Genomic DNA, 27,961 nt, shown 5'->3' with positions numbered 1-27,961 from the left:
TTAAGGTAGAGTGAATATGGCCTTTCTGGGCATTTCTGTGTGTGTGTGTGTGTGTGTGTGTGTGTGTGTGTGTGTGTGTGTGTGTGTGTGTGTGTGTGTGTGTGTCATAGGGCTTAAACCCAAGGCCTGGGTGCTGTCCCTGAGCTTTTTCACTCGAGGCTGATGCTCTACCACTTGAACCACAGCTCCACTTCTGGCTTTTTTTGCTGGTTCATTGGGAATAAGAGCCTCATGGACTTTCCTGTGCAGGCTGGCTTTGAACCACAATTCTCAGCACTCACCCCCTTCCTGAGTAGCTGGGATTTGCAGGCCTGAGCCACCAGCATCCGGCTGGCTTTGACATCTCTGAGCATCCATGTCCCCACTTCCTCCAAGGAGTGTCCCCCAAATGATGCCACCCCAACCAAAGCTTTCATTGCTGAGATTTCGAAGCCCACTCCCCTTCCTTCCCCTCCCCTTCCCAGGCAGTAAGCTCCTGACCCAGCTTGTCTGCGAGTGGCCCTGGGCAGGCATTGTGCCTCTGCGTGTCTCTGCTTGTCCTAGCCTTGTGTGGTGTATGTGTGTGTGTGTGTGTGTGTCTGTGCGTGTGCATGAGTGTGAGGGGGAGTAGCCAGGAGGAGGAGAGGCCTGGCTGGGGGCTGGGCTGGGGGTGGAGGCAGAGGGAAGGAGGACGTCACCAGCTTCAGGGAGTGGAGTTCTGCCGGAATGTTGATTACCAGACCCAAAAAGAGACTTAAGAGGGACAGCGCCCAGACACATAGCCTTTAGCCTTACTTCCCCCCAAAACTGGGAGCATAACCATCTGGATCCCCTTCCCCCTCTCTTCCCAGGCTCCTTCCTAGGCTCCTTTAAGACTGGGTTTGTCCTCAACTCCAGGAGTTAACCCTTGGATGTCCAGGTGGCCCCTTAGGCTATAGCCTGGTGGGCGGAGGAAAGAGGGGGGGGGGCCTGTGTGAGGCGGGGAAAGGGTTGCCCTAAAGTCTAGGGAGGAAGAGAAGGAGCCAGCGCTGGGAAGGGAAGGAGGCAGTCAGTGGCTCAAGCTTGGGGGAAGGTGGTTGTTGGAGAAGCAGAGCCAAGGCGAGGGGCTCCTGCTGTGCCAAGCGTGGGCAGTGCCAAGTCCCCAGGGAGCCCGGAGCTTGGGGGGGAGGGCCGGGAACAGCCTGGCCCTGCCCCCTCCCCCCTCCGGGAGGCGTCCAGCAAGTTGGGAAGAAAAAGTTTGGCTTCGGATCTCTCTCGTGTGCTGATGACCCAAAGGATGGGCAGAATCCCGTTAGTGTGGTGTTTGGCGTTGTCCTGCTGGGGTTATGCAGCCCCCGAGGGTGAGTGCTGGGGGTCTTGTGGAGACCAGTGGAGGGGTGAGGGACTGGATGACAGGTGGTTGGAGATGCCAGACTTTTAGCTTAGAGACATTTCCTGGAAGCAGCAGAGACTTAGAAAGAGGGAGAGAGATGGAAGGACACACAGACATGCTAGGACAGGCATTGGGGGGAGAAAAAGAAGACAGGGGAACAGAAGGAAAAGAAACAGAAACTGCGGGGGTGGGGGGGCAGAGGCAGAAGACATAGACAGACAGATGGACATGAAAAGCTGAGCGATGGATCAAGGCTAACTTTACAAGAAGCTGACGTGGGGATCCAAGGAAACAGGATCGAAACTTCCCCCACAGGGCCGCTGAGGCAGACAGAGGGATGGGGTAGAATGTGAAGTTCTGGGGATCCCTTTGCCACTGTCTTACACCCCCCCGAAGGGAAGGAGTGGCTATGACTCTTCGTGTTTCTTGTCTCTTTCTCTTTGTCTGTCTCTGTCTCTTTATTTCTGTCGCTTTCTGTCTCTCTCTCCATCCCAGCCCCTTTTTTTTTTTTCCCCTCCTCTGCCCACCATCCCAATCTGTTAAAGTCTTGGGGAGGGGGGGGCAATCCAAAGATCAGAGGGCAGCCCTGCCAGGCAGCCCTGGGGCATGGGAAGCCACCCAGATCCCACAGGATAGATGGACACTGGCCCTCGGTCCCCTGGGAAGACTCTCATCCTCTCCCAAGCCTCCACCCTCCACTCCCACCCTGCACTCTGAGGTCACCCCACAACTATGTATGCTGAAGGGCCTGGAAGGGGCCTGGTGGGGGAGAGCTGGCAGGGTCCTGGTACCCCCTCTTCCTGGGTGGGGAGGGGGGGTCCCTCAGCTCCTTCCCTCCCCTTGCTTGCTTCTCAGCAGGTGCCCAGGCTGAAGCAGAGGACCCATTTTTACAAAGTCCAGAGAACATCACCGGGGCCCGAGGAATCACAGGGACCCTTCGGTGTGAGCTCCGCATCCACGGCGAGCCCCCCGAAGTGGACTGGCTTCGGGATGGACAGACCCTCCAGATGGCAGACAGCACCCAGATTCAGTTACCCCTGGGTGAAGATTGGGAGGACGACTGGAAAGTGGTCAGCCAGCTCAAGTGCGCTATGTCTCTGACCAGCCTCGGCACCCCCAGATCCCACTCCCCCACCCCACCCCACCCCCCAGCCGCTCAGTCACGCCACGGGGGGACGTAGAACCCCAGTCTGGCTTTCCGCTTATGATGACACTCCTGAGTTTCATGTTCTTCTTCTGTAAAATGAACTAAAAATATCGTGACCTTTCTGTCCAGACACCCTCTCCCTCCCCACTGCCTCCCCTCCTTCAGTTCTGGTGGACACCCCCCCCCCACCAGCCTCCAACTCAGGTCCTCAACTTCTCTGATCCTCCTCTTCCCTTCCAGAATCTTCTCCCTGAAGCCTGCAGATACAGGACGGTACCAATGTTTGGTGACTCTTGGAGGAAAGACTTTCATGTCCCAGCCTGGCTACGTTGGGCTGGAAGGTAAGTGCTGGGGCACAGTCCTGAGAATTCACCAGGCACTGCAGAATTTGCTGTACCTTTCTAGGGCACATATGCTAATGATCTTGGGACATTAGGGGTGTCCAGGTATAGGAGGATTGTATCCTGGAAGAGAAGGCATTCAACATTTTTTCTTTTTGTGGGAGGAGAGTCAGGCATGATTGGAGTAAGTAGAAGCATCTAGAAATCAGAGGCACATGACTTAACTCTTCTACTCTTCCCCACTCCTGGGGAACCTCGCCGCTTTCCTCATCTGTAAAATGAGATGAGGAAAGCCTGGCATGGTGGTGCACACATACAATCCCAACACTCAGGAAATGGAGGCAGGAAGATCTGGAGTTGGAGGGTAGCTTCGGCTTACCTAGCCAGAGTAGGTCTCTAAATTTTTGGCTTGCAGGTAGGGACAGGAAGGAAAAACTGGGAAAGAGGGAGAGAAAGAGGAACATTGTCCAAAAAGAAATCTATACTTTACCTGATTTAGGTAACTGTGACTCCTCTATACATCATCTTTAATATAAAAAATTAAAAAAGAAAAAATTAAAAATGTAAATAGAAGCCAGGCACCAGTGGCTCAGGCCTGTAATCCTAGCTACTCAGGAGGCTGAGATCTGAGGATCACAGTTCAAAGCCAGCCTGGGCAGGAAAGTCCGTGAGACTCTTATCTCTAATAAACCCGCAGAAAACCAGAAGCAGCTCTGTGGCTCAAGTGGTAGAGTGCTAGCCTTGAGCTGAAGAGCTCAGGGACAGCACCCAGAGTTCTAGCCCCATGACTGACAAAAGATAAAATAAAATAAAAATAAATAAATAAACAGATAAAATAATTGTCAGTGAATTAATTAATGATTGATTCATTGAGGAGTCACAGATTTTTTTTTTTTTTTTTTTTTTTTGGTCAGTTGTGGGGCTTCTCAGAGCCTGGGCACTGTCCCTGAGCTTTGTCATTCAAGGCTAGAGCCTTATGACTTTCAGCCAAGCACCACTTCTGGTTTTCTGGTGGTTCTTGGAGTCTCACGGCCTTTGCTGCCTAGGCTGGCTTCCAACCACCATCCTCAGATCACAGACTCCTTAATAGATAGGATTACAGGCACCCAACAAAAGCAGTCAGATACCTTGTGGATAGAATCTACTCCTGTAAATTCTAGTCACTCAGATGGCTGAGTTAATGAGGATTTTTGGTTCAAGGCCAGTCAGGGCAGACAAATCCTCAAGACTCATCTCCAATTAACCAGCAAAAAAAAAAGTGGAAGTGAAGGTATGGCTCAAGTGGTAGCGTACCTGTCTTAATGGAGAAAGCTAAGGGGAGAACACAAGGTCTTGAGTTCAAGCCCCAGGACTGGCATGTGTGTGTGTGTGTGTGCGTGTGCGCACCCACACACCCACACAGACCTTAAAGGTCAGACATGAGGGAAACAGATGTTAGGATCATGCATTGTAAGGGTAGAAACTGAAGGAGGGCTGGGAATGTGGCTTAGTGGTAGAGTGCTTGCCTAGCATGCATGAAGCCCTGGGTTCCACTCCTCAGTACCACATAAACAAAAAATTAATTAATTAAAAATAAAAGAAACTGAAGGAGGTTCAGATGTCCTGGAGAAGCAGAAAAGTAGGGGAACAGGTCAAACACTCCATAGTGGGGGGGTAGCCCAAGTTTATTCAGAGGGACCCCAGCCTCTCCTCCTGTCCCCCATACCAGGCCTGCCTTACTTCCTGAAGGAGCCTGAAGACAAAGTTGTGGCTGCCAATGTCCCCTTCAACCTGAGCTGCCAGGCCCAGGGTCCCCCAGAACCTGTGAACCTGCTCTGGCTCCAAGATGCTGTCCCTCTGACCCCCACCACAGGCCATGATCCCCAACACAGCTTGTATGTGCCAGGTGAGTGGGGAGGGGGTAGGTAAGGGGAGAGGGCATGGCAGAAGTGGGGAGGGATGGCACTCTTTATTTACTGAATCTGTCTCCCTGGCCTTCTGGCCTGTCTCTGAGTCTCTCTATCTCTGAGTTCTCAGCTCAAGGCTAGCACTCTACCACTTGAGCCACAGCACCACTTCCAGTTTTCTGATGGTTTATTGGAGATAAGAGTCTCAGGGACTTTCCTGCTTGGGATGTCTTTGAACCTGGATCCTCAGATCTCAGCCTCTTGAGTATGAGGGTGATGGGCGTGACCCACCAGTATCCAGTGCAACTCTTAACTCTTTCTTCCTGGGTCTCTGTGTATCTGTTTGTCTCTTACTCTTTCCATTCAACCTCTCTGAATAGCACTCTTTGTCTCCAATTTCCTCTGCGCTTTCAAGTCTGTGGGCCTTGTGCCCTTTTGTGACCCAACAGGGCATCGGAACCATCCGTGCCCTCTTCTCCCCCATCTGCCCTCACATACACACACAGATGCCCATCGATTGCCCTCCAGCGTCCTCTGGGCTTTGGCTCAGGCACTCCTTTGGGCAAAGGAGGGAGAGAAAGAAGGAGCCAGAGAAAGACACCCCGAAGTGACCCAAGATGGGAGAGTTACAGGGAGGTTGGGCTAACAAGATGACTCTCACTCTGCTTGGAGTTTCATAGTGGTCAGAGGCAGAGCTGGGGGGTGGAGGTGGGTGAAGAACCTTCCATTATCCAAGGAGGAGAGACAAATTGAGGTTGTCTCAGTCCAGAGTGGTGGCTGAACCCCACCTGCTTCCTCACTGCCGTTGCTGGGATGAAAAGGGGCCAGAGGTGAAGGGTGGTACCCACATTCTCAGCATTCTAGGGACCCTGAGTGTGCAGGGAAGGGATGGGAAGCATGCTGACCCCCCAGAGGGGTGACTCAGGGCCAGTGGCTTGAGTGAGTGGTAAGGGACAAGAATGAAGCTTGAGTCACAGAAGAGGGGGTGCCAGAGAGGGATGGATATGTGTGTGTATGTGTGTGTGTGTGTGTGTGTGTGTGTCCATGGGTCTCTGTGGGGTGGACGTGTCCAATTGTGGTATCCATGTGTCTGCATAGGTTGAGCCTGTTGGAATATAACTGACACCAATGGAGTCTCTGATCCCAGTGTGTATGTGGGGGGCGGGGGGGGGGGGGCAGGTAAGACAGCCTCGGGTTCACAAGTCAATAACAAACACCTGCTGCTTCCCTCTGGTCTCCTTGTATGTGTATTGGCTCTGGCTTGACTTTTTTTTACTCATGACAGGTGATCTACCACTAAGCCATGCCTCCAGCCCAGCTTTTTGCTACTTAAACAGAAATGGAATCTCAGAGACTATTTTTCTGCCTGGGCTAGCTTTGAACGGTGATCTTCTAGAGCTCAGCCTCCTGAGTAGCTAGTAGACAGGAGACACCAGCCCTGATTACTTGTATGTTTCTTACTGTGTGTGTATGTGTGTGTGACTTGATTTCTGTTATTCACATGTGTGTGTGTGCCACTAGGTTTATGGGTTTGTCCCCATGCTGACTCATTTGTGTTTGTGTATATTTGTGTGTGTGTCTAAGTCTCCTAGATGTGAGTCAGTATGCATTGTTTAGGACCAGCATGGAGTTCAGCTTAGCCAGCTCTGTTCATCTGTGTTTGCATTTGTGCCAATAACGGCTTGTGTGACTCACCGTGTTGGTGTGTCTATGTGTTTGTGTCTGTGTGTCTTTGTGTGTCTTCGTGTATATGCATGGGTCTGTGTGTCTCTATTGCTTTGTGAAGGAATTTTGTCCGTTGCTGTTAAGTCTGTCCCTCTGACTCAGGGCGTGTCTTCCTTCCATCCCTCACATTCCCTGGAAAAGCAAGGCAGGGGTGGGGTGGAGCTGGGGGGGGGGGACCCATCTGGAAAGCACATCTGAAGAGGTCAGGCTCCCCCCCCCCATGGAGGGTCTAGAAGAAGGGACAGGGATCGCCACCCCCCCCACCAGCCCCTTCCCCCGAGCAGACGCAGGGGCCTGAGAAGGGGGGTCCCAGACAGGCGGCCGGAAGTGCTGGGGAGGGGCGGGGTGCGGGGGCGCCGTGACTCATGCGGGGGCAGGAATGCTGCGGTCGGAACACGACCAGGTTCCAGAATCCCCGTTCTCTGCCCCAGGCCCCGCTCGCTCGCTGGCCCAACGGCGTCCCCACGAGCCAGGTGCCAGCGTGGGGGCCCAGCGCGGCCCCCCTCGGACCCCCCCTTCGTCCCTGCTGAGCACCTGACCTTGGCTGGGAACCGGGGTGCCCCCTCCCCGGCCCAGCCCCTTCCGGCCCGGGTCGGCGGCGGCGGCGGGCCTGGACTCCGGCTCCACTCCCACCAAGCAGGGCCGACCACGATGGAGAGAAAAGGAAACTTTGTGTCGGCGTGGAGCTGGGAGGCGCCGCCAGGACCTCGGGAGGTGGTGGTAACAGGGCGTGCGCACGCGCAGTTACACGTGCGCAAACTGCAAGGGGCGCCACGTGCAGCGGGCACCACGTGCAGGGGGGTGTGCAGGTGCAGGAGCACGCCCTGTGCACACCCAAACCTTGCAGGCCAGGACTATGCACACCCAGAATATGCAGACATAAACCAGGCACACCTAGACATTGCATGTCCAGGCCATGCACCACTAGGCCATGCACACCTTACACCACACACACCTTACACCATGCACATCTAGATCACACATGCTTACGCCATGCATGCCTAGACCAGCCTTGCACACTGGGGCTATCCACACCCACGCCATGCAGACTTAGACCACACAAACTAAGGCCATGCATGCCTAGAACATGCATGCCCAGGTCTTGCGCACCCGGGCCATGCACACTTACAACACACATGCCCAGGCCATGCATGCCCAGACCACATACACCCAAACCATGCACTCCAGGCCTTGCACACCCAGATTTGAATCAGGCTGAAGTTTGATGCTCTGAACACGGTGCCACACAAATGTATTGTGTGTATGAATGTACACGTGTGTCCCAGAAGCACCACAAAGCCACATACATAGCAGGAAATAGACGGCGTGTATAGATGAACAATTTTTTTGTTTTTTTTTTTTTCTGCCCGTCCTGGATTTTGCACTCGGATCCTGAGCGCTGCCCCTGAGCTTTGGTGCTCAAGGCTAGCACTCTACCACTTAAGCTACAACTCTACTTTGGGCTTTTTTCGTGGTTGATTGAAGAATCAGATGGACTTTCCTGCCCAGGTTGGGTTTTAACCTCAGTCCTTATAGAAGTAAGCCACCAGCAGCTGGCACCAATGAAAAAACTTTTCTACACATACACCCATACATGCTTTAGTGAGTTTACCCATTCTGTGTGTGCTTCTACGTAGGTTGGCATAGGCCAGTATGAATATGTTTGTGTTTGTATTGGATGTACATGTCTTCTTTATTCCTTTTATTATTTTATTTTATTTATTTATTTGTCAGTCTTGGGGCTTGAACACTGGGCCTGGGCACTGTCCCTGAGCTCTTCAGCACAAGGCGAGTGCTCTACCACTTGAGCCACAACAACACTTCTGGTTTTCTGGTGGCTAATTGGAAATAAGAGTTTTGTGGATTTTCCTGCTTGGGCTGGCTTTGAACTGTAATCCTCAGATCTCAGCCTCCTGAGTAGCTGGGGTTACAGGCGTGAGCCACTGGTACCTGGCTATTCCTTTTATTTTATTATTATTTTTTTGGCTAGTACCGGGCCACTGGAGCCTTCCAGTCTGGCTTCTCTTTTTCTACTCACAGCTAGCAACTACCACTTGAGCTCATACTGCCAACCCTGCTAGTTCACTGGAAATAAGAGTCTCTCAGATTTGTCTGCCCTGGGTTTTTTTGTTTGTTTTTTGTTTTTTTGCCAGTCCTGGGGTTGAACTGAGGGCCTGGGCACTGTCCCTGAGCTTCTTTTGCTCAATGCTAGCACTCTACCACTTGAGCCACAGACAGCACCACTTCTGGTTTTTTCTGTTTATGTGGTACTGAGGAATTGAACCCGGGATTTCATGCATGCTAGGCAAGCACTGTACCACTAAAAACCAGAGTCCCAGCCTCTAACTGGTTTTGACAGATGGCAATCCCCAGATCTCAGCCTTCTGAGCAGCTAGGATTACAGACGTGAGCACCAGTGCCCACCTTTCTACATGAGGCTTCCTCTACTTGACCACTCAGCCCTCTCTCCTCCCCAGGTCTGAACAAGACATCTTCCTTCTCCTGTGAAGCCCACAATGCCAAAGGGATCACCACATCCCGCACGGCCACCATCACAGGTGACAGAAAATGATCGGAGGGGGGGAGGGAGGGAGGGTTATGGAGTGTCTGAAGGAGGAGCTTAGGTCCAGGGTACTAGCCACAGACAGGGAGGGATGAGATGCCTCCAGGGTTATTCTGTCCCACTATCTGCCCACAGTGCTTCCTCAGCGACCCCAAGACCTGCACGTGGTTTCCTGCCAACCCACAGAGATGGAGGTGGCTTGGACTCCAGGCCTCAGTGGTGTCTACCCTCTCATCCACTGCACCCTACAGGTGAGACCTCCCCTGACTTTGGTCACCCCAGTGTCAGCCCTCTTATCCGTACTCACAAGCACCCATCCTCTCTCTAAGAAACCAACAGTAGAATATTCAATTAAGCCAGTGTCCTGACTCTCCTCTCCTCCCTGCTGTCTGAAATACCTTGCACAAGAGATTTAACTTCTCTGGGTATAATGGCAGTTCTGGGGCCTAAACGCAAGGCCTCACCATTCTCCCTGAGCTTTTTTTGCTCAAGGCTAGCCCTTCGCCACTTGAGCTCCCAGCTCTTGCTGGTTCAGTGGAGATTGGTCTTATGGACTTTTCTGCCTGGGCTAGCTTCAAGTCGGAGCCTCAGATCTCAACTTCATGAGTAGCTAGGATTACAGGTATAAGCTACCGGTGCCCAGTTTCATTTATCATTTGAACTAACTTCCTTCCTTCCTTCCCTCCCTCCCTCCCTCCCTTCCTTCCTTCCTTCCTTCCTTCCTTTCTTTCTCTTTCTTTCTTTCTCTCTTTTTCTCTTTCTCTCTCTCTTTTTGTTGTGGGGCTTGAACTCTGGGCCTGGGCGCTGTCCCTCAGCTCTTCAGCTCGAGGCTAGCACTCTACCACTTGAGCCACAGCACCACTTCCAGTTTTCTGAGTGGTTAATTGGAGATCAGAATCTCACAGACTTTCCTGCCCGGGCTGGCTTTGAACCACGATCCTCAGATCTCAGCCTCTTGAGGAGTTAAGATGATGGGTATGAGCTAACAATGCCTGGCTTCGTTTGAACTTTAAAAGCTAGGGTTATTCATCTTGAGATCCTGAGAAAAAAAAAAAGGGCCTGCTCCTCCTCCCCTGCCCATGGCTAGAAGGACAAAGCTGAGATTGAATTCCAGTGACTCCTCAGCCTGGGGGACCTTAAATGCCAGACCAGGTGCCAGCTACACCCCTGCCCCCATCTACCCAGCGTCCCCCAGGAAAGCAGAAGTGGGTGCTCTTCCTCTCCAGGTCTCACTTCCCGCTGCCGGTGGACTGAGGCCGGAGGGTCATGCCTATCCTAAGGAAAGGAGAAGTAGGAGTAAGGATGGCCCCCCCCCCCTCCAATACACCCACCTCCCCTTTGTCCTGGCAGAAGTTCCTCTTCCCATCTGTCACAATTATGGGTCAGGGAGCAGGCCTGGGGGCAGCCTGACTCTGTCTCCTGATGTCTACAAGTTGCCCACCTCCTCCAGTGCTTTCCAGGTGACCTTGTCTCCCAATGTGGGGCTGTATGACTTTGGGCAAGCCACCAAATCTCTATGTGCTCCAGCTTCCTCATTCCCCACCACCACCATCGGGGGTAGGGAGCAAAAGGTAGACAGGGTGACACATACCCGTAATCCCAACTACTCAAGAGGTGGCAGCAGGAAGATGGAGAGTTTGAGGGCAGCCTCAACAAAAGTAGTAAGGTCCTATCTCAAAAACAAAATACAGGGGCTGGGAAGGTGGCTCAGTGGTAGAGTGCTCGCCTTGCATGCATGAGGCCCTGAGTTCGATTCTTCAGCATCACATAAGCAGAAAAAGCTGGAAGTAGTTCTGTGGCTCAAGTGGTAGAGCGCTAGCCTTGAGCTGAAGAGCTGAGGGACAGCGCCCAGGCCCAGAGTTCAGGCCCCACAACTGGACCCAAAAAAAAAAAAAAAATACAGATAGGTGCCAGTGGATCATGCTTGTAATCCTAGCTACTCAAGAGGCTGAGATCTGAAGATCAGGATTCAAAGCCAGCCCAGACAGGAAAATCTGTGAGACTCTTATCTCTAATTAACCACCAGAAAACCACAAGTGGCACTGTGGCTCAAGTGGTAAAGTGCTAGCCTTGAACTGAAGAGTTCAGGGACAGCATCCAGACCCAGAGTTCAAGCCCCACAACCGACAAAAAAAAAAAAAAAAAAATATATATATATATATATATGTATAATATATATAGAGAGAGAGGATAGATAGATAGATAGATAGATAGAGGCCTGGGTAGCTAAGATTAAAGGTGTGAGCCAGGATACCTGACTCTGTAATTATGAATCACTCTACCACTGAGCCACCTTCCCAGCCCTAGATCAACAATTATTTGCTACTTTCTTTTCCTTCCTTTCTGTCTTTCTCTAGTTCTCTCCTTCCTTCCTCTTTCTTCCTTCCTTTCTTTCTTTTTTCTTTCTTTCTATCTTTCTTTTCTTCTTTCTCTCTGTGTTAGTACTGGGGCTTGAACTCAAGGCCTGAATCTTACTCACTCCAGGTTGGTGCTCTACCAATTGAGCCACACCTCCACTTCTGGCTTTGTACTGCTTCATTTGAAGATAAGTCTGTCTGACTTTCCTGCCCAAGCTGGCTTCACACTCAGATCTCAGCCTCCTTGAGTAGCCAGGTTGACAGGTGTGCGCCGTGCTGCTGGCACCCAGCTCTCCCCTCTCTCTTCAGGCTGTGCTGTCCGATGATGTGGTAGGTGACCAGCTGGGAGAACCAGAGCCTTCGGAGGAGCCCCTCACCTTGCAGGCATCCGTGCCCCCCTACCAGCTTCGCCTGGGCAAGCTCCATCCCCACACCCTTTACCACATCCGGTTGTCTTGTGCCAGCAGCCAGGGGTCTTCTCCCTGGACCCATTGGCACCCGGTGGAGACGCCGGAAGGAGGTAGGAAAGGCTGGGCTGAGAGATGCCACCCATGGTCATGCTGGACCTTGCCCGCCTCAGTGCCACCCCCCGGGTCTCCTCTCACCCCTTTTCCCCATGTGACCTCCATGTCCCTCCTGTCCTCTCAGCCCTGCCTGCTGGCATCCTTCCCAGATCTCTCCCCTGGCTTCTCCCCTGGCAAATCCCGCATGCGCTGCCCACGCACAGTGCCCTTTGTACGCAGCCCCCCCCACTTCCTGGGCACCGGGGAGGAGGGGGGTGGTCAGGAAGAGATGAGGATGCTAGCTTCCCCTCTTCCTTGCCCTCCAGTGCCCCTGGGCCCCCCTGAGAATGTTAGCGCCATGCGGAATGGGAGCCAGGCCCTCGTGCGTTGGCAGAAGCCCAAAGTGCCCTTGCAGGGTACCCTGTTAGGGTACCGGCTGGCATACCGTGGCCAGGACACCCCTGAGGTGGGTGCTGCTGACTGGGTTGGGGGTTGGGATGGTGGGAGGAGGAGGAGGGAGATGGGAAGAAGATGTCAAGATGATGCAATTGGCCTGCGCCTAGTAATCCAGGGGAGGTTAAGGGGACCCCTGGGAGGGGAGATGGAATAAATATTTAAGAACCAGTACAAAAGTATTTTAAGAGACAGATGTACTGACTCAAACAGTTTTACTGCAGACACGTATAACTGTCTGGAGGAAGGGGACAGGGCTTTAAAAAATAAACTTGCTAGGCACTGGTGGCTCACGCCTGTAAACCTAGCTACTCAGGAGTTGGAGATCTGAGGATGGAGGTTCAAAGCCAGTCCAAGCAGGAAAGTCCATGAGACTCTTATCTCCAAAGAACCACTCAGAAAACCAGAAGTGGTACTGTGGCTCAAGTCCTAGAGCGCTATCCTGGAGCCAAAGAGCTCAGGGACAGCACACGGGCCCAGAGTTCAAGACCCACAACTGACAATAAATAAATAAACTTGATAAAGGTTTTACCTAGAGCTAGAAACCTCTTAGGTGGAGAGGTAGGGCCTAGATGTTCACAGGGGTTGGAGAGATAAAGGAGAAAGCAACAGAATTCAATTCTTCCACACAGGAGTGAACAGTAGCATATACAATTTATGGTGCTAAGGAATTAAAGGCCAGGCTAGAACAGAGACAGTTCCTGTCTTGGTGTGGCCAGTATCCCAGAGAGACAGAGAGGCAAATGGGGGGCGGCGGTGAATGCTAGGGATGAGGGACGGGGGCCTTAGCTGGGGGCGGGGGGGGGGGGCGGGGAATGAAGGCTGGGGATGAGGATTGAGGCCTGGGGGGCCGGGGAGAATGAAGAATGGGGGTGAGACACCGGCCCGAGCAGAGGCTCAGGGTGATGGCTCACGAGCCAGCTAGGGGGAGTTTTCTAGATTTTTCTGCTTTTGGATCATAGGTGCTAATGGATGTGGGGCTAAAGAGAGAAATGACCCTTGAACTGCGGGGGGACGGGCCTGTGACTAACCTGACCGTGTCCGTGGCAGCCTACACCTCTGCAGGGGATGGGCCCTGGAGCCTCCCGGTGCCCCTGGAGCCCTGGCGCCCAGGTAACACCAAAGCCCCCTCAGCCCACCGTGGGCCTTCCTCCTGTGACACCCCGACTCCGCACCTCTCAGTGCTGCACAGCCCAGGCTGTGTGCCTGGCAGGAAGCCTCCTCCCTCCCTCCCTCCCTCCTTCCTTCCCTCCCTCCTTCCCCTCTCTCCCGCCCTCCCCCCCTTCCCTTCTTTCCTCTCCCTCCTTCCTCTCTCCTTCCCTCTTCCTCTCTCCCTACTTTCTTCCCTCCTTTCCACCCTCCCTCCTTCCCTTCCTCCCTCCCTCCTTCTCTCCCTTCCTCCCTCCCCTGTCTTGCCCTCTCTGAGCACATCTCCTCTCTGTCCTTTCTCCTCACAGGGCAAGGACTGCCAATCCATCACTTGGGTAAGGGCTTCTGAACTCTACTCCCTCCCTCCCCTAACATACCATGAGGGCCCTGTACACACACACACACACACACACACACACACACGTTTCTCACACTCATCTAACCTGCTTCTTAGGTTTGTGCGGGGCCCTGGAGGGGGAGGGGTCTGGGATAGCCCAGCACATTGGGGAGATGGCCGGATGGGTGCATGGGTAGATGGAGAGTGAGTGGATATGTGGACAGGTCAAAGGATGGATGGATGGATGGGTGGATGGATGGATGGATGGATGGATGGGAGAAAGAATGGTGGGCCTAGCACTGTTGGCTCACACTTGTAATCCTAGTTACTCAGGAGACTGAGACCTGAGGGTTGTTAGAAGCCAGCCAAGGCAGAAAAGTCCCTCTTATCTCCAATTAACCACTCAAAGACCAGGAGTGGCTCAAGATGATAGAATGCTAGCCTTGAGCAAAAGAGCTTAGGGACAATGTCCAAGTCCTTAGTTCAAACTCCACAACTGACAAAAGAGAAAGAAGAGAGAGAGAAGGAAAGAAGGGGAGGGAGGGAAGGAAGGAAGGAGGGAGAGAGAAAGAGGAAGGAGGGAGAGAGAAAGAGGAAGGAAGGAAGGAAAGAAGGGAGGGAGGGACGGAGGGAGGAAGGTGGGAAGGGAGGGAGGGAGGGAAAGATAGCTGGTTGGATGGATGGACAGATAGATGGAAGGATGAGCAGGTGGATGGGTGGAAGGCAGAAAGGAAGGTTGGATGGATGAAAGGAAGTATGAGGGGATGGAAGAAAGGAAAGACAGTATCCACACATCCATCCCACAGGTTTTTCCCCAACAGTTCTCAAACATCCCTTCTGGAACACCACTGTCCCCTCCTAGCCCTCTCATGAGTCACCACTTGTAACATTGTAACACAGCCACTACCCTGAGCTGTTCTTCACATACCTTCTTCTCTTGCTCTTTGTTTAATCATTAAGACTGAGGCCTGGAACCTTGCTGAGACCTGGAACTCTCATTTAGCTTTTTGTTTTCTTTCCTTTTCTTTTTTTCTTTCTTTCTTTTTTTTTTTTTTTTGTTTTGTTTTGGTCAGTTGTGGGGCTTGAATTCAGGGCCTGGGCATTGTCCCTGAGCTCTTCTGCTCACGGTTAGTGTTCTACCACTTTGAGCCACAGCTCCACTTCCAGCTTTTGAATGGTTAATTGGAAATAAGAGTCTCACAGGGACTTTTCTGCCAGGACTGACTTGGAACTGCGATCCTTAGATCTCAGCCTCCTGAGTAGCTAGGATCACAGGTGTGAGCCACCAGAGCTAGGCTAGCTCTCTTGTTTATAATGGGCACCCTACCTCTTGAGCCATACCTCCAGCTCAGCTTTTTGCTAGGTATTTTGGAGACAGAGTTCCACAGATTTTTAAAAAAAATTTTTTTTAATCCAGAGATCTGGTCTCAGCCTCAGTCTTAGACACAGTAAATCTTAGGAACCCTGAATCTCTAAATGAATTACAAGATTGAGCCCCTGGCTCATTCGAACTCATTGAACACTCGCTCCACATAGCCCTTAGTTTTTGGCCCCCAGCCTCACACTCCCTGCATATTCCTTGCCAGATACCTTACACACCATCTGATACTACAGAGATTCCCTTCCCTACTCAACCTCTTTTTCCACACCCAGGCCCACTCGCCTAGCACAGTCATTCCATTGTCAACCTTAAGCCTCCTGCACTACTTCGGATGGGCTCACACCTCTCCCACGCTCATCAGCTCACCATCCCATTCCACCTCTTGCACACCCAAAGAGCAGTTCTGTCTCTCTCTCGCTCACCCTACCAGTTTCTCATGCTTTCTACCCTACCTCATGTACCACGACGCCCTTGCCTAGCTCAGTGTCTGGGATATGAGAACACATCCATCATTCAAGTGCACCCCACAACTTCTCCCATGTCCCTTGACTCCCCACATCACACCCCCTTGGCTCCCAGACCTCTGCCATGACCTGTTCCCCGTACCCTCCCCCCCTCCGACAGTGAGTGAGCCCCCAGCTCCTGCCTTCTCGTGGCCCTGGTGGTATGTACTGCTGGGAGCTATCGTGGCTGCTGTCTGTGTCCTCATCCTGGCCCTGTTCCTCGTTCACCGGCGGAAGAAAGAGACCCGCTATGGGTGAGTTAGGATGTCATGGGGAAAGGCTTCTGTGGGCTGGGGGTGGAGAAGCCGGAGGCAGGGAGGCCAGTAAGGAGGCTGGGGCAGAAGGGGAAATGACCAAGAAGGGGAATGAGGCCAGGGAGGCAGGAATGAGAGGGCTGGAGAGGGCTGAGGGCAGGCCTGGGGGGCTGGGGATGGTATTTGGAAGGAGGGGGTTCCATGTGGTTCTTTCCTGTCCTCACCTTCTCCCCCACTCCCCCCAGCGAGGTGTTTGAGCCCACAGTGGAGAGAGGTGAGCTGGTAGTCAGGTACCGTGTTCGCAAGTCCTACAGTCGGCGGACCAATGAAGCCATCTGTGAGTGAACTCTATGCTTTCTTGCTCTGGTCTAGGCTCAAAAAGCAGAGAGAAATGGGCCTGCTAGGCTTCTGTAGGTGCATGAGCCCCCACTTGTGAAAGCCTGGGGACCACAGTCCCTGAAATGATGGAGCTGTGGAACCATACATGGCTCTAAAAACTAGAATGAGCCGGGCACCAGTGGCTCACGCCTGTCATCCTAGCTACTCAGGAGGCTGAGATCTGAGGATCGCGGTTCAAAGCCAGCCCAGGCAGGAAACTCCGTGAGACTCTTATCTCCAATAAACCACTAGAAAACCAGAAGTGCCACTGTGGCATTCTCCTTGAGCTGAAGAGAGCAGGGACAGCACCCAGGCCCAGAGTTCAAGCCCCATGACTGACAAATAAAACTAGAATGAGAGGGCTGGGAAGGTGGCTCAGTGGTAGAGCGCTTGCCTTGCATGCATGAGGCCCTGGGTTCGATTCCTCAGCACCACATAAGCAAAAAGAAAAAAGCCGGAAGTGGCGCTGTGGCTCAAGTGGTAGAGTGCTAGCCTTGAGCTGAAGAGCTGAGGGACAGCGCCCAGGCCCAGAGTTCAGGCCCCACAACCGGACCCAAAAAAACAAAAACAAAAACAAAACAACAACAACAAAAAACTAGAATGAGAGGCATCTTTGGTTTGATTTAGAGTTGTTTTTTGTTGTTGGGTTTTTTGGTTGTTGTTGAGACAGTGTCTTACTAAGTTGCCCAGACTGACCTAGAATTCATGACTCTGTGGCTTCAGCCTCTCAAGTACTGGGATTACAGGCATGTATCACCATGCCTGGCTAAGACACTAGAATCTCAGACGCAGTAAATCTTAGGAAACACCAAGCCTCACCCAAAGCCATAGAAATTTAGAAAAATATGATGGTGATGATGGTAATGGTGGTGATGATGAAGATGGTGATGGTGATGATGAAGATGGTGGTAATGATAATGACAATGCAGGTGGTGGTAACTAAGGTGATGGTAGTGATGATTAAGGTGGTGGTGGTAGTGGTGATGATGATAAAGATGAAGACAATAGTAACAAAGGTAATGGTAATGAGGTGGTGACAGTAATGGTGAAAGAGATGGAGATGGTGGCAGTGGCGATGGTGGTGATGATGATGGCCATAGGGTAGACTTCCCTAGCACCTGCTACGAGACAAGCACCATTAAGCATTCTACACGTATCACCTTATTTAATTGCAACAATCACCCAAGGACCCAATGTCACCTCACACTTGCTTCCCAGATAAGGAAGCCAGGGCAGCATGACAGAATTTGCTCAGTGCCACAGAGCTTGTGGTGTAATTTAGTTCGGAAGTGTAGACCTGACACATGCTAGATAATTCTCAGCCTTCCCAGTGCTTGGATTATAGGTGTCTACCACCACATTTGGCCTGAAATACATACTCTTCACTCTCATACCCTATGGCTTGTTGGAATTGTAGGATGTTAGAGAGATAGAATCTTGGCCTGAAAAATGACAACAATCAATACTATAGTTTTGAAACTCATAGGGTCAACTGGTTGCTGGTGGTTCATACCTGTCATCCTAACTACCCTGGAGGCTGAGATCTGGGGATTATGGTTCGAAGCTAGCCTGGAAAGGAAAGTCAGAACCAAGAGAAAAGCAGAAATGGTACTGTGGATCAAAGTGGTAGAGCCAAGTGCTGGTGGCTCACACCTGTAATCCTAGCTACGCAGGCTGAGATTGGGGTTCAAAGCCAGCCCAGGCAGGAAAGTCTATGAGACTTTAATCTCCAATTAACCACCAGAAAACCAGAAGTGGTGCTGTGGCTCAAGTGGTAGAGCGCTAATCTTGAGCTGAAGAGCGCAGGGACAGCACCCAGGCCCAGAGTTCAAGGCCCACAACCAACACCCCCCGCCAAAAAATTATAGGATCAATTCTCGCCCCTTTTTTTTTTTTGAGAGAGAGAGAGAGGACACATAGCCCAGGATAGATAGCCTTGAACTCTCAACCTTCCTGTCTCCAGCTCAGCTATAGATTTATTCTTTTAGTGTCCTCAGAGGTCAAATCCCAACTCTCTAGAAAATAAAAAGGATGCAGCCAAATCTAAATGTAGCACCAAACAAAAAGGCTTCCAGGCCTGAGGTGAGGGCAGTATTGGGAAAGGGCTGGGAAAGAGATTTAAAAAGAGAAGGAAGAAGAAGCAGCAGGGGCTGGGAAGGTGGCTCAGTGGTTAAAGCGCTTGCCTTGCTTGCCTGAGGCCCTGGGTTTGATTCCTCAGCACCACATAAGCAAAAAGGGAAAGAAAAGCCGGAAGTGGCGCTGTGGCTCAAGTGGTAGAGTGCTAGCCTTGAGCTGAAGAGCTGAGGGACAGCGCCCAGGCCCAGAGTTCAGGCCCCACGACCGGACCCAAAAAAAAAAAAAAGAAGAAGAAGCAGGAAGGTTGAAGTCATTTAATGGAATATTACACAGCTTTCATTTCCCAAAGTGTGAACCCCAGGTCCCCTGGGTTCCGGAGACCTCGGCAGGGGTCCATGTGGTCAAAACTGTGCTTGTAACACCAAGATGTCCTGGCCTTTCTTCACTGGTATCTTCTTCATGATCTCCCAGAGGAGTTTCCCAGATTCCTTGACCCTTGGTGATGAGGTCATCAGTGATTGGCCAAACATGTGCTTATGCCATCTTTGTCTTCAGAAGCTACTGTGGGGTTTTTTTTGTGTGTTGTGCTTTTGTTTTTGTTTTTGTTTTTGAAGCTACTGTTTTAGATTAGGCATGATGGCTCACGCCTGTAATCCCAGCACTTGGGAGGCTAAATCAGGATGATCAAGAGTTCCAGGCCAGTCTGGGCTACATGTTGAGGCGCCTAATTCCAAAAACAAGGAAACTGGAAGGGAAAAAAAAAAAAGATCCTTATTTCAAGAGAGGTCAAGGAAGGGCTGGGAAGGTGGCTCAGTGGTAGAGCGCTTGCCTTGCGTGCCTGAGGCCCTGGGTTCAATTCCTCAGCACCACATAAGCAAAAAGAAAAAAGCCGGAAGTGGTGTTCTGGCTCAAGTGGTAGAGTGCTAGCCTTGAGCTGAAGAGCTGAGGGACAGCGCCCAGGCCCAGAGTTCAGGCCCCACGACCGGACCCAAAAAAAAAAAAAAAAAAAAAAATTTGCTGGGCGCTGGTGGCTCACGCCTGTAATCCTAGCTACTCAGGAGGCTGAGATCTGAGGATCGCGGTTCAAAGCCAGCCCGGGCAGGAGAGACCGTGAGACTCCTATCTCCAATAAACCACCAGAAAACCGGAAGTGGCGCTGTGGCTCAAGTGGTAGAGCGCTAGCCTTGAGGTGAAGAGCTGAGGGACAGCGCCCAGGCCCAGAGTTCAGGCCCCATGACCAGACCCAAAAAACAAACAAACAAAGAAATGTGGAAAACTAATTTTAGTATCCATTTGCTGAATATTTCCACCTCTCTTACATGTCTTACTTGAAAGACTGGTGTGATGGCACATACCTGTAATCTCAGTTCCTTAGGAAGCTGGGGCAGGAGGATCATGTGACTGTCTCAAAAGAAACAAAGAAAACAAATTTTAGTTGAATATAGTATCTAGTCTGTCTTTTTTCTTCCTTTCTTTCTCTCTCTCTTTTCTTTCTTTCTTTCTTCCTTTCTTTCTTTCTTGCCAGTTCATAGAGCTTAAACTCAGAGCCTGGGCACTTTCCTTGAGCCTCTCAGTACTCAAGGCTGAGTATACTTGAGCCACAACGCCACTTCTGGCTTTTTTCTTTTTGCTTAAGTGGTGCTGAGGAATCGAACCCAGGGCCTCAGGCACACAAGGCAAGCGCTCTACCACTGAGCCACCTTCCCAGCCCTGAACCTAAAATCTTGAGGCAAGTCCGTTACTACTGAGCTACTCCCAAATGTCTTCTAGATGGTAACTTTACATTTTGTAACTGACATGGAACAATTGTACATATTTTCATAGTTCAGAGCAATAATTGGATTGTGTATACACTATATAATGATTACAGGAAATTAATTAGCACTTCCTCAAGCATTTCTCATTTCTTTGTGTGTGGAGGGGAGGCCTGGAGGGGGCCTGAGCTTTTTCATTCAAGGCTGGCACTCTACCACTTGAGCCACAGCTCCATTTCCAGCTTTTTTTGTTGTTTTGTTTTGCTTTTTTTTGGTGATTCATTGGAGATAGACCTTTCACAGACTTTTCTGGCCAGCTAGTTTTGAACCGCGATCCTTACATCCTAGCCTCCTGAGTAGCTAAGATGACAGGCCTGAGCCATGGTGGCTATAGTGGTGGATTTTGAACAAAATGTCCAACAGTGAGAATATGGTTCCTGGCCAGCCTTACTTCTGTGTCAGCGTTGCTGCTTGTCTCCATTTATCTTCCCTGCAGTGAACAGCTTGGGAATCAGCGAGGAGTTGAAGGAGAAGCTGCGAGATGTCATGGTGGACAGGCATAAGGTGGCTTTGGGGAAGACTCTGGGAGAAGGTAAGGACTCTGCCCCCCAGGACACATGCATTTCCCCCCCCCCAACCCTGAGATGCTTCACTCCTGCACTTTTACCCAACAAAAGGAAATACAGCCCCACCTCCCTGCCTCCCTGCCTCCCCACCGGAAGTCAATGGTGTATCCTTCCCCTCCCCACCCCACCCACACACACACAGGAGAGTTTGGAGCAGTGATGGAGGGCCAGCTCAACCAAGATGACTCCATCCTCAAGGTGGCCGTGAAGACGATGAAGAGTAAGTCTGAGCATGCATGCACATACAACTCTACACCCCCACATCCAGACCTGGAGCCCTTCCCCATACCCCTTAGGGAGGGCAGGAGAGCAAAACACACACACACACACACACACACACACACAGAGCTAGTCACCTGGTACTGGTGACCCACACCTGTCATCCTGGCTAGCTACTCAAGAGGCTGAGATCTGAGGATCAGGGTTTGAAGCCAACCCAGGCAGAAAAGTCCCCATGAGACTCTTATCGCCAATGAACCAATCAAAAGCAGATGTGGCACTGTGGCTCAAAGTGGTAGAGTGCTAGCCTTGAGCAAAAGAACTCAGGGACAGAGCCTAGGTCCTGAGTTCAAGCTCCGTAAGCAACAACAACAATAACAAAAAGCTAGTGACCCCAGTGTATCAAGCTGGGAAACAGATGCTTCAATAGAAGAAATTGAACATAAGGACATTGCTACTTTGGCAGAGGAGAGACTGAAAAGCAGAAACTAGACTGATAACAAAACAGGAGATGAGCAAGAGTTCTACTACCGAGCTATACCTAACCATTGCTTTCGTTGTTGGTTGGTTTGTTTGTTTTAAAGACAGTAATGCGGGCTTGAGCTAAGGGCCTGAGCACTGTCCCTTGGCTTGTTCCATTCAAGACTGGTGCTTTACCACTTAAGCCACACTGCTGCTTCTGGCTTTTTGCTGGTACACTGGAGATAAGTGTCTCTGGGAGTGTGGCTTAGTGGTAGAGTGCTTGCCTAGCATGCATGAAGTTCTGGGTTCAATTCCACAGTACCACATAAACAGAAAAGGCTGGAAGTAGCCCTGTGGCTCAAGTGGTAAAGTGCTAGCCTTAAGCACAGAGAGGCTCAGGGACAGAGCCCAGGCCCTGAGTTCAAGCTCTAGGACTAGCAAAAAAAAAAAAGTAAATAAAAGAGTCTCTGGGACTTTCGTGCTGTCCCCTCCACCTTTCCTGAGCATCCCCTCCCCCCTCCCACCCGCAAGTTGCCATTTGCACCAGGTCGGAGCTGGAGGATTTTCTGAGTGAAGCTGTGTGCATGAAAGAGTTTGACCACCCCAACGTCATGAGGCTCATCGGTAAGGGAGAGGAGGGTAGGAGAGAGGAAAAGAGGGAGGAGAGATAGGGAGGAAGGGAAGGAGGTGGGGGAGCCAACCATTCCCATGTGGCCCCATACCAGAAGGCAGACACCCCCCCCCCTCACTTTCCCTGTAGTAATAGATCCATCAAACGCCCAGGCTCCCTGCTGCTCCCCCATCCTTGGGGACCCGAGAGCTCCCCTTCCTTTTCTCCTTCTGCTTGGAATGTGACCTCTGACCCTTCCCCAAAAATAGCCCTCCCTAGAGAATCTCCGGAAAAGTCCCTGGGAAATGAAGGCCTCAGACTTCCAATCCTGGCTACTGACCCCCTTCCCCCAAACCATGTAGCAGCTAGATTTGAGGGCTTGGCGAGGGAGAGGGGCTGGGCTCCCCTTCTTCCCAGCTGGAATGACCCCACTGCCCGGTTGTGGGGGGGGGTCCCCTCAGGGGTCTGTTTCCAGGGCTCAGAACGAGAGGGCTTTCCAGAACCCGTGGTCATCTTACCTTTTATGAAGCATGGAGATTTGCACAGTTTCCTCCTTTATTCCCGGCTTGGGGACCAGCCAGTGGTGAGGGGACATTTCTCATCCTGTATGCAAGTTATTAATTGAGCATCTATCAGGTACCCAACACTGTCACATACAGTGAAGGTTACCACGAGTAAAGGTTACCACGACCTTGAACTTGCTTTCTTAGTGTAAGGCTTCCTGGGAGGGAACCAGGAAATAAACATACTAACAAATATGTAAACTGGACAATTAAAGGGCTAGAAAGGAAACCGGACTGATGATAAGGATGCAGGGAGATTCTAGGCATAAAGATTTTAAAGCGGAATGGGGTGGGAGGGGGCATTTCCTGCCAAGGGTATACAGAGATTCAGGCTGGAAGAATCTCCATGAAATCACAGAATGTGGGAGCTAAGGCTGGCTTGTCTAAAGACCCAAAATGAGAGCTGGAAATGTGGCTTCGTGATAGAATGCTTGCTTTGCATGCATGAAGCCCTGGGTTCAATTCCTCAGTACTGTACACACAGAAAAAGCCAGAAGTGGCGCTGTGGCTCAAGTGGCAGAATACTAGCTTTGAGCAAAAGAAGCTCAGGGACAGTGCCCAGGCCTTGAGTTCAAACCCCAAGACTGGCAAAAATAAAAAATAAAAAAAATGGAGCCCCCTGGTGTGTAACCAGTGACAGAGAAAGACAGGATTATATCATATAAAATATTGTGGATCCCCTGTGGGGCACCTGTGGCCCAAGCTTGTCATCCTAGCTACTCAGGAAGCTGCGATCTGAGGATCCAAGTTTGAAGCCAGCCAGGGCAGGAAAGTCTGAGACTCTTATCTCCAATGAACCATCAGAATACCAGAAGTGGTGCTGTGGCTCAAAGCACTGGAGTGTTAGCCTGGGACACAAAAAGCTCAGGGACAGCTTCCTATGTTCAAGCTCCATGGTCAACTGTTGGCTACAGAAAGGGGTTGGAGTTCATAGCAAAGCCCGGGAAATCATGACAAGAAGAACAGCACTAGCCCAGGAAGGGAAAGAGGAAGAACTTTGGTGTTCTTCCTCTGCTGACTCCTCTCCCTCCTGTTGCCCCCCTCCCCCCCAGTTCTTGCCCACTCAAATGTTGGTGAAGTTCATGGCAGACATCGCCAGTGGCATGGAATACCTGAGTACCAAAAGATTCATACACCGAGACCTGGCTGCCAGGAACTGTATGTGAGTGTGTTATACTGCCATTCTGTCCAGGCTGGCTTTGAACTGTGATCCTCAGATCTCAGCCTCCTGGGTAGCTAGGATGAAAGCCTTGAACCACCAGTGCCTGGCTTTTTTTTTTCCATATTTCCTAATCTATTCTATTTTTTCCCTTAACTCTCTCTCTCTCTCCCTTATCTCCCCTAGCCCCTCTCCTTTTTTAGTTATATTTCAAATAGAGTCTCATATCATGTTTTTACCGGGGCTAGAATGACAGGTATGGCCAACCTTCTTGGTTGAGATAGTGTCTTGCTAACTTTTTTTTTTTTTCATGGCCCAGCCTGGAACTATGAACCACTGCATCTCCACCTCCCTCAGTAGCTGGAATTACAGGCATAAGCTACTGCACCCAACAAGAAAACTCATGAGTAAAACCCAAAATTCTTAGGAGAAGCTTAGAAGCTGGCAAAAAGTGAAAGCTGAGCTGGTTCATTGAAGACTAATACCCATTTTCTTGTTATAAGAGGGAACAAGAAGCTGGGCACCGGTGGTTCATGCCTGTCATCCTAGCTACTCAGGAAGCTGAGATCTGTGGATCAAGGTTCAAAGCCAGCCCTGGCAGGAAAGTCCGTGAGACTCTTACCTCCAATTAACCACCTGAAAACTGGAAGTGGTGCTGTGGTTCAAAGTACTAGAGCTCTAGCCTTGAGCAAAAAAAAGATCCAGGACAGTGCCCAGGCCCTTAGTTCAAGCCCCATGACCGAACTTCCCCCATCCCTCCTCCCCCCCCCCCTGCAAAAAAGTGAAGCAGTCTCCTTAGGGACTGGGGTGAGGGTACAGAAGAAAGACACCCTCCCACCACCCCCCACCCCTGCTCCATCCAATTCCAGGCAGGGCAGTGAAGGGGTGGGGGGGTGGAGGTATATGTGAAAATCTGGGCCGGCTTCCTGGTGGAGGAGGCTGATGGCCTCTCTCCCTCATGTGGACAGGCTGAATGAGAACATGTCCGTGTGCGTGGCAGACTTTGGGCTCTCAAAGAAGATCTACAATGGAGATTACTATCGCCAGGGACGCATTGCCAAAATGCCAGTCAAATGGATCGCCATCGAGAGTCTGGCAGACCGTGTCTACACCAGCAAGAGTGATGTGGTTTGTGGGGGCTGGTGGGGAGGAATGACATGGTGGGAGGTGATGACTGCCTCTCCCAGCTGTCAAGGTCAAGGCTCCTCTGATCTAGCTAGGGCAAAGCCTCTATGCATTTGTTAGGGATGTGTCCAAACTCGTGCATGCATGGTGGCAGCAGCATGGCTGGCAGGTGCACATGGCCCCACTACCACAACGTGTACATCCTGCAGGATTGGATATATGTGTGCATCAGCATGCCTTGCCCATGCAGATCCCACAGGACCAGCTGGGAACATGCGTGCAGGGATCATGCGTGTACCTCTGGGCCTGTGTGTTTGGGGGTGGCTTTGTGCAGCAGAGGCCCCTCTAATTCCCTTCCCTCTGTTCCGCTTAGTGGTCCTTTGGGGTCACAATGTGGGAGATCGCCACCCGAGGCCAAACCCCATATCCAGGAGTGGAGAACAGTGAGATTTATGACTACCTGCGCCAGGGGAACCGCCTGAAGCAGCCCGTGGACTGCCTGGATGGCCTGTGAGGACCCTCAGGGCCCCTTTTGGGGGCCCCACCCCCAAAATGCACTTCACACCCCCTGAACCTCTACACAAAGCCCCAACATCTCCTGAGCCCTGTAAAACACTGCTCAGAGACAGGTACTGTGGCTCATGCCTGTCATCCTAGCTCCTCAGGAAGCTGAGATCTGAGGATCATTCAAAGCCAGCCCAGGCAGGAAAGTCTGTGAGAGTCTTATCTTCCACTGATCACTAAAATAAATAAATAAATAAAGCCAGAAGTGGAGCTGTGGCTCAAGTGGTAGAGTGCCAGCCTTGAGCACAAAAGCTTAGAGACAAGACCCTGAATTCAAGCTCTGGGACTGGAAATAGAACTTCCCAAATCCCCATAGGTACCCTCAAATCCAAGTTCCAGAATGTCCCCCCCACTTTCCTGAACCTCAGTCTCCCACCTTTCTTTAGGTATGCCTTGATGTTCCGGTGCTGGGAACTGAACCCCAGAGACCGACCAAGCTTTTCAGAACTGCGGGAAGACTTGGAGAACACACTGAAAGCCCTGCCCCCAGCCCAAGAGCCTGAGGAAATCCTCTACGTCAACATGGACGAGGGTGGGGGCCACCCAGAACCACTGGGAGCAGCTGGAGGAGCCGAACCCCCAGCCCAGCCTGACCCTAAGGATTCTTGTAGCTACCTCACCGCAGCTGAGATCCATCCTGCTGGACGCTATGTCCTCTGCCCTTCGACAAGTCCTGGACCCTCTCTGCCCGCTGATAGGAGGTCCCCGGCACCCCCAGGGCAGGAAGATGGTGCCTGAAAACAACCCTCTACCAGGGAGACACCCTCTCAGGACCCAAGCTAGGCACTGCCACTGGGGGGGCGCCTCCTCCTTGCCCCCCCCCCCACTTTCCCACTCTAGGTCTGGTCTCCTCCATGCCGGATAGATTTGCTTCGTCTTTTCTGTGCCTTACCATTCCCCTCCCTGCCAGGAAGGGGCTGGACTGCAATCTCTCCAAGGGTTCTTCTCCAGGTCTCACAGTCTAGAATATTGTAGGTCCTGAGGCTTAAGGAGTCTAGAGTTGGTTCTTCTGAGGGCCTGAAATTCTAAAGTCCCTGATTCTCAAAATGTTAAAGGTTCTAGATATGGAGATTTTAAGGCCCACTGGTTCAAAGGTTCTCAGATTTGGTGGCTCTAGATTTTTCTAGTTGTCAAATTCTTTATAAAAGGCCCAAGATTCCAAGTTCTAAAGTCCCAAGATTCTTCTAGGACCTAAGGCTTTATTGTTCTTGATTCTTCTAAAGTTCTGAATCCTGGGGTGCCTTAGGAATCTAGGTTCTATGATCCTAAAGATTTTATCATTGTAAACATGGAGGTCCTAAGGCCAATTATTTAAAATTTTTGACGTTAAGGCTCTGAGTTTAGATCTTCTGGCTGAAAGACTCTAGATCATGAGGCTCCAAAACCTTATCTTTTTTCTCAAGTTCTAAGCTTCTAATGGTCAGTTATAGTCTCTGAGGCTTTATAATCATAGATTCTCTTCTATGTGATCCTGGATCTAAGAATCGAAGATTCTAGTTGCTGTTCAGAAACTCTAAGAGAAGAAAGATAGATGGTTCTAAGATATAATGTTCTAAGATGTGACATTCTAAAGCCTAGTCTAAGAAGCTAGCTTCCTTGGGTTTAAGATTCTAGATCAGATGCTTAAAGGTTCTAGATGATTATGCTGTTAAGATTCTAATGTTGGCCTGTTTTATGTTTCCAGGCACTGCATGGTCTATAGTTACAAAATTGTGGGTCCTATACATCTAAGATGCTTACTTGTCACTAATTAGACACCAGAGTTAATCATCTTTAATATTGGAGACCATCAGGTCCTCTAAGCTGCATTCCTCTTATTTAAGACAATACTCAAAGGTCCAAGAATACACATTTCTATCAGCACTGTAGTTTAAGGTTTAAATGTTCAGAAATGGAGCTGTGGCTCAAAGTGGTAGAGTGCTAGCCTTGAGAGAAAAAATTTTAAAAAAGTTCAGGGACAGTGCTCAGGCACTGAGTTCAAGTCCCATGACAAAAAAAAAATTTGGAAGCCAGGCACGGGTGGCTCGTGTGTGTCATCCTAGCTACTTAGGAGGCTCAGATCTGAGGAAAATGATTCAAAGCCAGCCAAGGCAGAAAAGTCAATGAGACTCATCTCCAATGAACCTCTAGAAAACCGGAAGTAGAGCTGTGGCTCAAAGTGGTAGAGCACTAGCCTTGAGCAAGAGAGCTCAGGAACAGCACCACCCAGGTCCTGAGTTTAAGCCCCACAGCCAGGAAAAAAGATTTAGATGTTCTGAAATTGTAAGGGACCACAAGTCTGGGACATCGGTATGATCCCGAAGTTATAACTTTGTAATATTCCTCTGTGTGCCAGGTACGCTTTCCCTTTCCCTCATCTTGGGGGTGTGTGCCCCTCAAGCCTGTGCAATGCATTAGGGATGCTACCTTTCCCCCCAGGGAATGGACCATCTCTCTTCTTTGGGGCCATGCTGCCCCCTTGAGCCAGTCCCTCAT

The 27,961-nt window shown here is 51.0% G+C and overlaps 1 protein-coding gene and 1 long non-coding RNA gene across 5 annotated transcripts; one reads left to right on the top strand and one right to left on the bottom strand.

The window, feature by feature from the left end:
• Positions 1-970: 970 nt before the first annotated feature.
• Positions 971-26,318, top strand: Axl (AXL receptor tyrosine kinase). Of its 4 annotated transcripts, none has more exons than XM_042668140.1 (20): positions 971-1,319; positions 2,210-2,435; positions 2,739-2,839; positions 4,548-4,724; positions 8,928-9,008; positions 9,149-9,264; positions 11,680-11,890; positions 12,200-12,339; positions 13,289-13,439; positions 13,784-13,810; positions 15,818-15,950; positions 16,196-16,287; positions 20,655-20,750; positions 20,927-21,004; positions 21,997-22,089; positions 22,537-22,658; positions 23,691-23,800; positions 24,766-24,925; positions 25,296-25,432; positions 25,873-26,318. In XM_042668140.1, the coding sequence occupies exons 1-20, from the start codon at positions 1,244-1,246 to the stop codon at positions 26,222-26,224; spliced, it is 2,679 nt and encodes an 892-aa protein (XP_042524074.1). In that variant the 5' UTR covers positions 971-1,243; the 3' UTR covers positions 26,225-26,318. The 4 variants fall into 4 exon arrangements, with proteins under 4 accessions (XP_042524074.1, XP_042524072.1, XP_042524076.1 ...); XM_042668138.1 differs by having other exon boundaries at positions 2,207-2,435; XM_042668142.1 differs by lacking the exon at positions 13,784-13,810.
• LOC122097561 lies at positions 18,701-22,675 on the bottom strand. The gene is made up of 3 exons (XR_006145544.1): positions 22,594-22,675; positions 19,760-19,805; positions 18,701-19,149 (listed from the first exon to the last, which is right to left on the bottom strand). It is a non-coding gene; the product is annotated as an uncharacterized LOC122097561 (long non-coding RNA).
• Positions 26,319-27,961: the final 1,643 nt, after the last annotated feature.

The sequence above is a fragment of the Dipodomys spectabilis genome, unplaced genomic scaffold, assembly GCF_019054845.1.
Source record: "Dipodomys spectabilis isolate Male_0828 unplaced genomic scaffold, ASM1905484v1 ptg000422l, whole genome shotgun sequence".
In the NCBI taxonomy this organism is placed as follows: Eukaryota; Metazoa; Chordata; class Mammalia; order Rodentia; family Heteromyidae; genus Dipodomys; species Dipodomys spectabilis.
Note: the sequence above shows the minus strand (reverse complement) of the source record. Positions and strands in the feature narration are given on the sequence as shown.